Source organism: Oncorhynchus clarkii, chromosome 20, assembly GCF_045791955.1.
Source record: "Oncorhynchus clarkii lewisi isolate Uvic-CL-2024 chromosome 20, UVic_Ocla_1.0, whole genome shotgun sequence".
In the NCBI taxonomy this organism is placed as follows: Eukaryota; Metazoa; Chordata; class Actinopteri; order Salmoniformes; family Salmonidae; genus Oncorhynchus; species Oncorhynchus clarkii.
In genome coordinates this window covers 76,853,127-76,868,545 of record NC_092166.1, presented here as the reverse complement: position 1 = coordinate 76,868,545, position 15,419 = coordinate 76,853,127, and the positions used below count along the sequence as shown (strand labels likewise).

Sequence of the window (15,419 nt, the reverse complement as noted above, 5' to 3'; positions counted from 1 at the left end):
GAAGCTGGTTGAGATAATGCTAAGAGGTGCAAAGCTGTCATCAAGGCAAAGGGTGGCTACATTGAAGAATCTCAAATATAAAATATATTGTATTATTTCAAAGTTTTGATGTCTTCAATATTATTCTATGATGTAGAAAATGTTAAAAATAAGCAAAACCCTTGAATGACTAGGTGTGTCCAAACTGTTGACTGGTACTGTATGAAAAAAATATAAATGCAACATGCAACAATTTCAACGATTTTACTGATTTACAGTTTAAATAAGTAAATCAGCCAATTTAAATAAATTCATTAGGCTCTATTTTATGGATTTCACATGACTGGGCAGAGGCGCAGCAGTGGGTGGGCCTGGGCCATAGGTCCACCCACTTGGGAGCCAGACCCATCCACTGGGGTACCAGGCCCAGCCAATCAGAATTAGTTTTTCCACACAAAAGGGATTTATTACAGACAGAAATACTCCTCCGTTTCATCAGCTGTCCGGGTGGTTGGTCCCAGATGACCCCGCAGGTGAAGAAGCCGGATGTGGAGGTCCTGGGCTGGCGTGGTGACACGTGGTCTGCAATTGTGAGGCCAGTTGGACATACTGCCAAATTCTCTAAAACGATGTTGGAGGCGCCTTATGGTAGAGAAATGAACATTCAATTCTCTAGCAATAGCTCTGGTGAAGATTCCAGCAATCAACATGCCAATTGCACGCTCCCTCAAAACTTGACACATCTGTGGCATTTTATTGTGTGACAAAACTGCACCTTTTAGAGTGGCCTTTCATTGTCCCCAGCACAAGGTGAACCTGTGTAATGATCATACTAATTAATCAGCTTCTTGATACAGTATGCCACAGCTGTCAGGTGGATGGATTATCTTGGCAAAGGAGAAATGCTCACTAACAGGGATGTAACCAAATTTGTGCACAAAATTTGAGAGAAATAAGCTTTTTTTGTATATATTGAACACTTTACATGTTGCGTTTATATTTTAGTTATGTATAGGTCAGCTGTTCAAAACTATCCGAACAATGTCCAACCCAGATTACTTTTAAGAGTCATGTTCAAAAGGACTATAGCCACAGGAGAATATCCAGTTAACACATTCCAGAAGTAGAAATTAGGTAAAGGCCTGACGCTACATTTCTAATAAAGGCACTATTTCTGCTTAATTAGGTTGTTTCACAAATCAACAAGGTCAACCGGTTTCAATCAACAAGTTCCTTGCTATGACTGCACTCTCTCAAGGTCTAGAATGTCACATTTGCATGCAAGGCTTACTCACGGATTCACAATGTCTTGTAGTTTGGTAACGACCCAATGTCATCTAATTGTCACCATGTATCTGCATTGGACAATCAAGCACAAGTTATGTTGGCAAATTAAGTTACCACCCTGCTTGTGTTACAGCCTCAATGTAAATAGGTTTTTACAGTAATTTCACCTTTTTAATACAAGGTCGTTGCACATATATTGGCAAATAATTGCAACAAATGGATTTTTGTAGCCCTCTAAAGCTGTTGCCTACACATCTCTGCCCCCATCATAGGGTCTCCATCTGTGCATTGTAGACAAACAGTTGAGTCTAGAATTTCAGTGACTCAAGGAGCTTGCTTTCTATCATATGGAGAAGTTAATAAACATGCATTTGTTGACCATAAACATATTCATGGTATTGCAATGATATAGGTCGGAAATGTGTATGATGCGTTTTCTTCAAATAATCTGTAACATCCTGCCTGATAAAACAAGATGAATTAGTCCTTGTCTGTCCAAAGTCCCCACATGCCTTTCAACAAGGCATAGCAGCAGTCATTGTCATTATCTCTGATGGCACAGCTGTGACAAAACTAATGGTTCTTTCACAAGCCTGGGAACCATTGAAAATGCCTGCAGCATCGCTAATTCCCCTGGAAACCGTGACACCCCCCCCAAAAAATATTATGGGAGTCGAAAAACCAGTGTTTGACGTATGGTTTATGCACACTAGGCCCTCTGTGCAGAAAGTAGAAGCTTCAAATGCTGTATCAGTCTGGATAAATGAGTACCAACGCTGTAATGAAGGTGAAAGAATGAAAAATCTAAAATGGCGACTGCCTTGCCAGCGACTCCTAAACTCGTCCTTTAACAGCATCCCGGGGCTAAGGATGCTAGCCTACTGTAAGAGGAGGCCATCACAGTCTTACTGAACCCAAATTAAATATTTAACCTTTGTCATTGTGCCATTTCAAACTAGATTCTTATGATGAGTATAAAAAAACAATTTGGGCTTAGTCCTCTATTTCTATGGAAATGCCAGCTGCACTACATCAAATGACCAACATGGAGAGACGATGAATATAAAGTGCCAAATCCTCCCTTTACTATGATGATTGCAGCATCCAAAAAATATATATATCAGGAAGTTAGCGTGTGAGGGGTGAGTTCAGACAAATGATTAATTAAATTATATATAGAAGAATTGGAGTGATTATGAGATCATTTGATCAAGTATTGTGAGAGTCGGTCAAAGTTCTCATTATGACCAGATATGGGTCTTTTTCTAAATAATGGGGCCAATGTGTGAGAGAAATTAAAGGGAATACATGCAAACTGGCCCATAATTCCACCTATGCAACAACATAGGACTATACATCCTTTAAGCAGGGTTTATACAGACATTGAAAAGTCAAATTCAGGACTTCAGAGACTTCTTAAAAGGACTTAATTGTAATTTTCAAGGACCTCAACTTTATACAATTATAAAATGTAAATAATCGTACATATAGAGCCTAATATAGACCCTTCCCCCACACACACACACACACCTTTTTTGTGTGTTTGGCCTTGCAGTGCATTGATATTCAAATGAATATTACATTCTACAATATGTAACAATAATGTGGACATGGTGACTAAATATATTGGATGCATGGAGATTTTTCTGTACCCTATGTGGCTGACGCAGGCACACATGATAAAGCCAGGAATAGCGGCAGCATTAATCTCACTATTTGAATCTCACCATCACTGTTTTTATAATGAGAAATTGAGCAAAAACCATGTTCCTTTTTTAATGGAAGAATTTGTAGGGAAAGCCAAGTTGAAGCCAGCATTAGACATTGTCATCCCAATAATAACCACACGTGGATTTACTGCAACAGAGTAGCACAACATCATTCAATTGAATCAGAGAGAAACAAACGAAAACGTGTAAACATCTCTCACAAAAACGGATGAAAAATGAAATCACAGATAATTATAAGGGAGCAGGAGAACGGTCTGCAGATTTAAAAATAATTGCACTACAGATGACTGTATCGGTCCGCTAATACAGGACTAGGAAAGTCCCAGCGCTGAAGACATCTATATCGGTCCGCTAATACAAGACTAGTAAAGTCCCAGCGCTGAAGACATCTATATCGGTCCGCTAATACAGGACTAGTAAAGTCCCAGCGCTGAAGACATCTGTATCGGTCCGCTAATACAGGACTAGTAAAGTCCCAGCGCTGAAGACATCTATATCGGTCCGCTAATACAGGACTAGTAAAGTCCCAGCGCTGAAGACATCTGTATCGGTCCGCTAATACAGGACTAGGAAAGTCCCAGCGCTGAAGACATCTATATCGGTCCGCTAATACAGGACTAGTAAAGTCCCAGCGCTGAAGACATCTATATCGGTCCGCTAATACAGGACTAGTAAAGTCCCAGCGCTGAAGACATCTATATCGGTCCGCTAATACAGGACTAGTAAAGTCCCAGCGCTGAAGACATCTATATCGGTCCGCTAATACAGGACTAGTAAAGTCCCAGCGCTGAAGACATCTATATCGGTCCGCTAATACAGGACTAGTAAAGTCCCAGCGCTGAAGACATCTATATCGGTCCGCTAATACAGGACTAGTAAAGTCCCAGCGCTGAAGACATCTATATCGGTCCGCTAATACAGGACTATTTAAGTTAACTACATTTGTGGATCTCTTCAAAAACTTTTTTTTTAGGGGGGGGGGGGGGGGGGGGTCTGCAGCACCCTCAGCACCCCTACTTCCCACGGCTATGCCCTTGTATTGTTTAAAATTGCAGGTCTAGCATTAAAAACAAGATGTATGTGTCATGTTATTTCATTACCAGATAATGTTGTGAATAAGCCCACTAGGCAATGTAATTTGTTGTAATTTTATCCAGAATAATGAATAGGAATATCTTTGGGTGTGGTGAAAAAGTATTTCCTACACAATTGAACACAGTAGCCTTGGTGTTAATCCAAGGTACAAAAACATACTATGAAAACATGAACTCATTACCTTGATGTTTTTTCTGTTAAATCTAACGAGACCCTGCTGTAAATCACATAGAAAACAACAGTGATTAGATCCAACGTGGATCCAGGCACAATCACAACCGTGGATTCCAGCACTTGGGCTGTTGTTGTGTCGCGTGCACTATCACAACAGCTGTTCGTCACTTGATTGTTATTTGGAAAATTCCTTCCTGGATCAGATGATGAAGTGTGCAAATATCAGGGCGTAACTAATCAGCTGGACACCAAATGTGCATCCAACAATTATTATGCATAATTATTGAAGAACCACATTAATGACAGTATCGATTTAGGTTTTAAGTATCAAGATATCGTGACTCCTTCGGGTAGAAGCATTAGATTTTGTAAAGGCATACATTTTTTGGGATTTGTGTGCCTATGAAAACTGTTTCCATCCCATAACATAAGGAGACACGAAATGTTACGTAGTTACACTGCATTTCTGAAATCTCTTTACAAAAAACTGTCAGACAGCAAGATCCAGGATTCTTACAGGGTTAAAATTCTATGTCTAATTTAACTGATTAATGATTCATGTATGATAAAAGGGCAATTTACACTGCCATAAATGAAAGGACAGAAAAGGAATGGTTTATGTCACACAATTTTGGACAAATCCGTCAAGACACCAACCATGACAAAGGGTTAAACGTAGGTTTTTAAATCAAATCGTGAATTTCATTGAATATACTGTAGCTATGTTGCCCTTATATCTTAATGTAATGACAGACAAAAAAAATGGCTGATTATTATCGATGACTTATCGACAGCTGTAACAAGTTGTCCAGTGTGAGAAATCCTCACTGGTACACTGGTTTATAGAAAGACCTAGAATCCAAATGCATCAGAACAAGCATGTGATCTTGCCTAATATGGCTGCAGGAGTGGTTGGGTGGGTGTGGGTGGGAGTGGTAATGACACTGCACTTCACTATCAATTGTAAGTCAAAATATGAATTGAAGGTAGAAGAAGTCAGGGGTTCACTCTATGTCAGGAGGCCGGCCTATGACCTGTAAGCGTGCCGAGGGTGTTGTGTTTAGAGATTCAGACACTCCTCAATTTAGAAACATGTAGCCCGCATGTGCAATTCCAGGGTGATTCCATGGCCTTACTACGTGAGACTAACATTGAGAGACTAACATTGAGAGAATGTACAAGCTCTGTGGTTAGGCTGTCACTCACAGACAGCAATACAAATAGTCATATAGTCTATTAGTCATATATGCTGCTGAGGTTGCTATGTTACCTGGGGTTATGGTAAAAGTCTAGTTTTGATGACACAAGTGAAACAATGTTGAATCACCAATATTCAGATGTTATTGTACAACAACCTATGCAGTGAGCCTCCCTTGTCAACATGTGTTCCAGAGATTTTTTTCATGGATAAACGTTTAATGTTAGGGTAGATTGTAGCATCTCAAATAGCCTACTAATATGAAACTAAGGCATGTCATTATCATCACTGTCAATTGTCAGAGCAAGATCGGAATTCTCATCATCTGGTACAGAAATGCGTAGCAGCCAGCTAGCTATGAGTACAGATGCTTCTAATATATTCAATATTCAACTGTGGCCCCTGAACTGGTTATCCCCTTCAATTACATTTACGTGATTGAAAGTGTCATTTTAAGAGGTATTATTGAGAAAAAGTAAATGATGATAGCCTATTTGCCAAGTCATCTATGTGTTTTCATTACTAGCAATATATTCTTAACCATCTCAAATATGAAACATGAATTGCCCATCACTGTACCTCTGTGGTTTACCATTAAAGATAGAGACAGTATTTCAACTAAATTACACAAAACCTATAGATATGATCAAAAAATAACTCATATATGGGAACCAACATAGTCTCAAATAAGAAGTAGACACATCTCAAATAGGCCTACATTATTATTCCAATAATGGCAATGAAACATATATGAGAATAATAAAACCACTGCAATAATATTACAGGGGGAATTATTGCACAAGTGTATGGCAATGATTTACAATCCATGGTGAAGAAACAATAAATAACAGGCTGATAACGAATCATGAATAATTAGGCTAGAGGAATATTAATGGTAATGAAAATGATAGCCTAATCATGAAACCTCTGTGGAGGCCAAGGTGTTTCTTTCACTCAAATGTGGCTTTTTAAAACACTTAAAACCATTGTGGGGCACAAAAACACCGGTCAGCCTGGGCAAAATAAAATGTAAAACCTATAAAGGCGCTATTGATGAGCCACTTGTGCAACGGCATGCCAGTCTCGCTCGGAAAAGCAGGAATGAGACCGATCGTCAGGTTTTAGTCATAAGCTTACGTATAAACTGAAATTAAGCCTACATTGTAATTTAACCATGGACTACCATCAAAATACACAATAAACCACAAGTATTAATCAGGCGTTTAGTCACCGTAATTGTGAAACGTTTTGCTTCTGGATAAATTGCCCTCATGCAAGTTTTTCTCAAACTATTAAACGTCAGATTATCATTGATGTTTTCGTTAAACACGTCGAACAATATTTTTGACAGAGTCGCATCTATAGAGAGCAAACTCCACATATGGAGTAACTTACCGTTAGCTGCGGTAATCAGACCTGCAAAAATAAGCAGGGTATGCTTAAATTTCCCCATCGCAGTCATGTTCGTTGTTATTCCACGCAGCCACCGGTTTCTTGGGTTTTGTTCAACGATCACAAAAATGCATAGAGATCCAGCTTTGGCAAGAAGATGTGACGCCTATGGTGCAGGGATTCGCCTATATTAGCTCTCATATCATCAAGAAAGGCTACTGCAGAGATACGAGATTGTAGAGATGAGACCCAAATAGGTTTCCTGGATGCAAGTATAAAGACAGAATGCGTAGGCAACTAGGAGATTGCAAGAGAGGAACGAATAGAGGGTGCCTGTATCCAACGGAAGGAGTTGGACTCAACCATCATATATGATGCAGGGGAATTGTAAATCAATCTGAGTGCCTTCACGGCAACTTTGAGACTGGTAGCCTACCATTCTGAAGAAGCACCAACACATGCATACAACCCAGTGAAACGCATGTTAGCGCCGTAATATCGACTAGTTACTAGACCAAGTGGCGACACCGTGACCAACAAAAATGACATGTTTTTATATTGATACGTTGTACGTTTCTGCTTTACACGAACCCTAAGAATAAAACCAAATTCACTAGATCGCACGTGTATATTGATACACCGGTTACATAACCGATCAAATTCATATGCAAAGGATTGTTGTGTGTAGCCTAGGTGTTGATGGTTTAACGTTTGCCCAGTATGTAAGCAGTGTAAACACCGCTGCTTTATAGACAGTTAATGTAACACTACATAATATCATCACTCTCTCACTATCACCAATGTTATGCTCCCTCCATTTGGTTAGGTAACGTACAAAGACATACATAGACATCATTATATTTCATGAATGCACTTTTGTTTCAGAAGGTGTGGATGACTGAAGCTGGGATTCCCTTTACAAGGCGGATGTTTACTTGGATCTATTCGATTATAAAGTTCTCTTGTCAAAAAAAATCCTGTAGGATTAGGGATTTTTCCAATAGAATCCTATACGTTTTTTTCTAGGTTAGCCTACACTACCCGGATTGCTGTACTGAGAGCAAAAACGTGGCATTTTCCTGAACAGGTAACTAATGGAAGACAATTTATCAAATTTCAAATGTTCAAATAGGCTAGATCACAATTTGTGTTTGGCTTTTCACGTGGTCATTACTACAAAAAAGATCACTGCCAAAATGAAAAGTATTATGGTTAGTCCAGCTATTTTCTATTAACTGCGTCAAGTACACTGGACAGCGACACAGTAAACTAAAACGTGTAACTGCTGCCATCTAGTGAAAATTCGTTTTTAAAAATTGAATGAGACAAAGTCCACCATATATTTACATTAATAACAATTAATCAAGGGTCTATGCAAACAAGAGTTCTGCTGAGATTTATATTTGTTTATTTTTGTCCATAGATGAGACAATTCAAATGTAATTCAACACACATTAACAACCAGGTAGACTAATGTTCTATTCTGAATGTGGCACTGAAAGCACTGAATTAGATATTAATATGGGTGTGGACATACACATGTCATTTTCTGTTGCTCTAGATTAATTTGAATAACAAACTTCCCTGAGCTGAATATTATAACTGATTAACAGTGACATTGATATTTCTGTATAGTCTGCAAGGTCTAAGTATGCCATCATGCATATTTCATTGAGGGATTCATGCATTGGCTGTTCAGTGAACCACGCTTGAGTGATGAGTTTAATAGCCTATGCTTTAATTCAGTGTACTAGCACAGTCTAATAGTCTATGCTTTAGTTCAGTGGACTAACACAGTCTAATAGCCTGTGCTTAAGTTCAGTGTTCTAACACAGTCTAATAGCCTATGATTTAGTTCAGTGTTCTAACACAGTCTAATAGCCTGTGCTTAAGTTCAGTGTTCTAACACAGTCTAATAGCCTATGATTTAGTTCAGTGTTCTAACACAGTCTAATAGCCTATGCCTTAGTTCAGTTGGTCACATACTATTGTTTTCTTGGCAACAGCACTAGCCATGTCATTCTGTTAACTACCTGTAGATATTGAGTACCTGTGGCTTATCACTATTACTATGTAAAATGGCTACTGAAAAGCATGGACATACAGACCTTTAATCATAATGAATATTAAAAATATTTGTACATTTAAATCTAAATAAAAGAGTAACCCTCTAAATATGAGTGTGTTGGAAAGTCATGAATTTATGAGCACACCAGTGGACTCCTTGCCTTACTCAGTCACCTACTTGTCACTTAGCCTACTTGTTAGTTAAATTCAGTACTACAGTTTATGATACTATTTTCTCATAAAGAAAAATAGCATGACATTCAATTCATGGATTTATTGATCTATTTGACATTGATGTACTGCAATGGGCCTGTCTATGTGTTCTACAATTTATGGAAGGCTTTGGGGCCAATCTATCAAACCATTTGAGGCTGCCTGTGAGTGAAAGTTGCTATGAGCACTGCGTAAGCAAAAATTCTACCTATTGCACCCAACTTATGACAAACACATTTGCTAATGACAGTACTCTGCAAATAAATGACACTCACCCTCCACCCACAGGTTGCAGGTATGCAGTTCAGCGAGGGGTGATGATTGGCAGCGCATGCACGCAAACCTCTTGTGGTTAATTAACTACCACACATCCTGAAGAAAACTCAAATGGATTTTAATGGAAGAAACAATCAACCAATACACTGCAACCATTGTATGCTTCTAGCCTGTTACCCTGCAAGTTTATCTCATAAGTGGGAAGTAACACTTTTTTTACAGTAATATCATAGTTGCATAGTAATGTTATTGTAATTGCATCGTCATTTTATAGCATTACTTTTGTAATTGCATAGTAATTGCATAGTAAATGTATTGTAATTGCATGGTTAATATTATGTAATTTATTTGTAATTGCATAGTAATTATATTCTAATTGTATTGTAATTGCATATTAATTGAGTTTAGCAGTTTTTGTGATTGCTCAAGTGGAACATGAGAGCAGTTACATTTTACATTTACATTTGAGTAATTTAGAAGATGCTCTTATCCAGAGCGACTTCAAATCCAATTGTATTTGTCACATGCTTCGTAAACAACAGGTATAGACTAACAGTGAAATTCTTATTTATGGGCCCTTCCAAACAATGCATAGGGTGAAAAATATATAAAAAAATAATAACACAAGGAATAAATACACAATGAGTAAAGATAACTTGGCTACATACACAAGGTACAAGTACTGAGTTGGTGTGCAGGGGTACGAGGTCATTGAGGTAGAACTGTACATATATACTGTAAGTAGGGATAAAGTGACTAGGCAACATAGATAGATAATAAACAGTAGCATTAGTGTATGAGATGAGTCAAAATAGTTAGTACAAAGAGGGTCAATGGAGATAGTCCAGTTAGCTATTTGGTTAACTATTTAGTAGTCTTATGGCTTGGGGGTAGAAGCTGCTCGGGGTCCTGACGGTTCCAGACCTGGTGCAGTGGGAGCAGAGAGAACAGTATGTTACTTGGGTGGCTGGAGTTTTTGACAGTTTTTAGGGCCTTCCTCTAGACCACCTGTGGACACAGATGAACATGAAGCTCTTGACCTTTTCCACTACAGCCCCATCGATGTGAATGGGGGCGTGCTCAGCCCTCAGTTTCCTGTAGTCCATGACCAGCTCCTTTGTCTTGCTGACATCAAGGGAGAGGTTGTTGCCCTGGCACCACACTGCCACACATAGGTGGTCTCATCATCGTCGGTGAGCAGCAAACTTAATGATGGTGTTGGAGTCGTGCGTGGCCACGCAGTCGTGGGTGAACAGGGAGTATAGGAGGGGACTAAGCACGCACTCCTGAGTGGCCCCTGTGTTGATGGTCAGCGTGGATTATGTATTGTTGCATACCTCACCACCTGGGGGTGACCCGTCAGGAAGTCCAGGTTCCAGTTGCAGAGGGAGGTGTTCAGTTCCAGGATCCTGAGCTTATTGATGAGCACTATGGTGTTGAACGCTGAGCTGTAGTTAATGAACAGCATTCTCATTATAGTTGTTCCTTTTCTCCAGGTGGGAGAAGGCAGTGTGGAGTGCAATAGAGATTGCATCATCTGTGGATCTGTTATGTGAGCCATGACCAGCCTTTAAAATAATTTCATGGCTACAGATGTGAGTGCTATGGGGCGATAGTCATTTAGACAGGTTACCTTGGATCAATTAGGGTTAAACTGTTTGCTCAATGGCACATCAACAGATTTTTTTTCACTTAGTCGGCTCGGGATTCAAACCAACGATTTTCCAGTTACTGGCCCAATGCTCTTAACCGCTAGGCTAGAGTTACAGTTACTGGGAACTCTGGGGGCTTTCTGGCAACTCCATTACCATGCAAGTTACTACCTACCAAATCAGAAAGTAATCCCCAAAGCATGAAGTGTTCCTAATTTAATACAAACTCACGTCAAAGACACAATGTCTTTCAAACATTATTAAATAATGCTGACAGTGACACAGCACTAAAGCCTGAAATTAAATTGTGCAACAGGTGAGAACAAGATTTCAGGAAAACAGAAAGTAATTAGTGCCGATGGCTTTTTGGGTGCAGATGCCTCAACTAGGAGATTTTGGGAGGAGATAAGCAAGACTTGATTTGGAAAACCAAGGTCTCAATATCACTCAAACCATCAGTAGCTATGGAAACTTCATAACTTTGATTTAGTGATTTGGCAATGGCCACTAATGAGACTTTCAAAGTACAATTTTGTCCCTCATTAATTACTAGACTCTGTTAGATTTTGAGTATCAGTAACACATTAAGTTGGCTAGGTGTGTAGAGTACTGGTTCTTAATCCTGGTCCTGGGGACCCAAAAGGGGAGCACATTTTTGTTTTGCCCTAACATTACACACCTGATTCAAATGATCAACGCATCATAAGGCTCTGATGATTTGAATCAGGTGTGTAGCGCTAGGACAAAAACAAAAATGGGCACCCCTTTGGATCCCTAGGACCAGGATTGAGAACCACTGGTGTAGAGAGAGTGATATGGATGTTAGTAGCATACTGACCATATAAGCAGACTGAAGCAAGTAGATTAGTCATTTGGAGTTTTAGAAGGCATTTCTGTTGTATGTTTCACTTGATGTGATGGCAAGCAGTTGGACACATCGTAGGAGGTTGGTAATACTGTAGGTTACAAACTTGAAGGTCAAGAAGACTCATTAAACCAAATATTCATCATTCTTCATTAGAAGTGTAATCACGTTCAGCAGTAGCTTTAAAGGGGCAATCAGCAGTTGAAACAATAACAAAGCCATATCCCTGCCTCTGTTTCAGTGAAATACTGAGGGAATGGGCTGGAGAAATGGTACCACTCTCATAGACATAGCTATGGATGCAATAACTGACCATCCCTGATATCAAAATGATAGTTTTAACCATGTTTTGAGGCTATATAGAGTTTACATTTACCTTCATTACAAAAATTGGAGTAAAACAAGCTTATCTTTTGGGGTACAACAGTTGAACTAAGCTCATGAGGCATTTATATTAAGTTATATTCTTCAAGTATCAATATAGGTAAATTTTATAAATTTATAAGTCCAAAAATTTACTACATATAACACATTGCAGATTGCCCCTTTAATCTAGCTCTACTAGCCCAAAGAATATGAGCAAATGTTGTAGATAATAAATCCCCGCCCTGGCGATGCCAAAACATGTTACTGTATGTACATTATCATGTTTTCATAATAAACCCAGAAACTTTATGAAAGGATTGTGTTTTGATATATAATCAAAAATTGTTCAAGAAGTAATCTTAAATTATTATTTTTTTTAAATGTATATGCTGTATATTTCTGTTGGAAATCATGTTATAAAATTTTAGAATCTTTGACTTTAATCAATGAAACAAGCCATTTCATTACAGGGATGTCAGAAGGTTCCTGTTCTTTGGGATAGCATGGGAAACATCTCTTAACAATTTACAAGCAGTTTCAGTAATGGTTACTTTTGTAGTACTTTCTGACTCACATTTCCTCAATAAAGTGTTGGCCAAAACCTACTTAAATCTGAGTACGTAACTAACATTTTAACTCAAATTTCCAAACAGACAATAATCAAATGTACATGAACACGTGTGTACCATAACCTAATTTTTAATTCATTATTGATTCCTTAAGAGTACACAATCAAAATAAACAGAATCCATGCATCTTAATGGACTGCAACCTTGAACTTAACAGCACTGGTCATGCTGTTGAAGTGCACCTCATGCATTTCAGATGCAATTCTTCTACATAATAACCTTTAAAATGTACCTTGGGACCTATAAACAGGTTTTTGAGAGGACACAACATCTGTGCTAGAACATCAACCCTCTTTAGATGATATGGCAATACACAGTCATCTATTTCAACAACAAAACACTCAATCAAAAATAGTGAGAAAACTTGCTGACTTGATTATTTTGCCTTATGTCACTTATTAGAACCACTCAAAAATGTCCTATGAGTAGAATATCATTAGAGGGACTCTAAGAAAATGGTTGTAAGAATAAATATATTGACTATTTTCATATAGAGATGATTTGAACATGATGTCCCACATCATAATAAGAGAAAGCAATTGAACCTGGTTTATTGTAGTATTATCACAATTGAGAGGTTCTATTTATCACTATTGAGAGTTTCTATTTACCACAATTGAGAGGTTCTATTTATCACTATTGAGAGTTTCTATTTACCACAATTGAGAGGTTCTATTTATCACTATTGAGAGGTTATATTTACCACAATTGAGAGGTTATATTTATCACTATTGAGAGTTTCTATTTACCACAATTGAGAGGTTCTATTTATCACCATTGAGAGTTTCTATTTACCACAATTGAGAGGTTCTATTTATCACTATTGAGAGGTTCTATTTACCACTATTGAGAGGCTATATTTACCACAATTGAGAGGTTCTATTTACCACTATTGAGAGATTCTATTTACCACAATTGAGAGGTTCTATTTACCACAATTGAGAGGTTCTATTTAACACTATTGAGAGGTTCTATTTACCACTACTGAGAGGTTCTATTTACCGCTATTGAGAAGTTCTATTTAACACTATTGAGAGGTTCTATTTACCACAATTGAGAGGTTCTATTTATCACTATTGAGAGGTTCTATTTACCACTATTGAGAGGTTCTATTTACCACAATTGAGAGGTTATATTTAACACTATTGAGAGGTTCTATTTACCACTAATGAGAGGTTCTATTTACCGCTATTGAGAAGTTCTATTTAACACTATTGAGAGGTTCTATTTACCACAATTGAGAGGTTCTATTTATCACTATTGAGAGGTTCCATTTACTACTATTGAGAGTTTCTATTTACCACAATTGAGAGGTTCTGTCACAACTTCCACCGAAGTTGGTCCCTCTCCTTGTTGGGGCGGCGTTCGCAATCGCCGACTTTCTAGCCATCGCTGATCATCTTTTCATTTTCCTTTGGTTTTGTCTTGTCTTGTATCACACCTGGTTCCAATCCCATTCATTATATGTTGTGTATTTAACCCTCTGTTCCCCCTCATTGTCCTTGTCGGTGATTGTTTGTTTGTAAGCTTTGTGCAAGATATGTTCTGGTGTGCAACAGGTTTTGTACCCACTTTTATTATTTTGTATATTTTTTTGTTTCAGAGTTTTTGAGCACTTATTAAACTGCTCCATTTTATACCAAGTTCGATCTCCTGCGCCTGACTTCCCAGCCACCAGCACTCACCCTTACAGAATCACTGACCAAGTCATCCTGGGATCGGTCGGACAGTGCGCTGTTTGAGCGGGAGGTACTGGTGGCATGAGGGTTTATGCTTCCTCTTCCTCTTCCACCCAGTGTAAGGCTCCTAGGCACCTGCCCAGAGGTAAGCTACACCCCTTACCCGTTCCACAGCGGCCTTGGTTGTACCTGTCGTTGGATTTTCTTACTGATCTTCCACTCTCATAAGGTAACACCGCGATCCTGGTTGTTGTGGATCATTTCTCTAAGTCCTGTCATCTCCTCCCTCTGCCCAGTCTCCCTACGGCCCTACAAACTGCGGAGGCCTTGTTTACACATGTCTTCCGGCACTACGGGGTGCCTGAGGATATAGTGACTGATCGGGGTCCCCAGTTCACGTCTAGGGTCTGGAAGGCATACATGGAACGTCTGGGGGTCTCGATCAGCCTTACTTTGGTTTTACCCCGAGAGTAATGTGCAGGTGGAGAGAGTGAACCAGGATGTGGGCAGGTTTCTGCGGTCCTATTGCCAGGACCGGCCGGGGGAGTGGGCAGAGTTTGTGCCCTGGGCCGAGATGGCACAGAACTCGCTCTGCCACTCCTCCACTCCTCCACTAACATCTCTCCCTTCCAGTGCGTACAGGGGTACCAGCCGGTTCTGGCGCCTAGGCATCAGGGTCACACCGAGGTTCCTGCGGTGGGCAACTGGTTCAGGCGCGCGGAGGAGACATGGGAAGCCGTCCGTGTCCACCTTCAGCAGGCCGTGATGCGCCAAAAGGTTAATGCAGATCACCACCGCAGTGAGACCCCGGTGTCCG

At 39.3% G+C, this 15,419-nt stretch overlaps 1 protein-coding gene across 1 annotated transcript in view; it reads right to left on the bottom strand.

The window, feature by feature from the left end:
* The window catches only part of LOC139376933 (CUB and sushi domain-containing protein 1-like), a 438,044-nt gene extending 431,119 nt beyond the window's left edge, over window positions 1-6,925 (bottom strand). Inside the window, exon 1 of the mRNA XM_071119944.1 lies at window positions 6,859-6,925. Within this exon, the coding sequence (XP_070976045.1) occupies window positions 6,859-6,925 (67 nt within the window). The remainder of the gene's footprint in view (window positions 1-6,858) is intronic.
* Window positions 6,926-15,419: the final 8,494 nt, after the last annotated feature.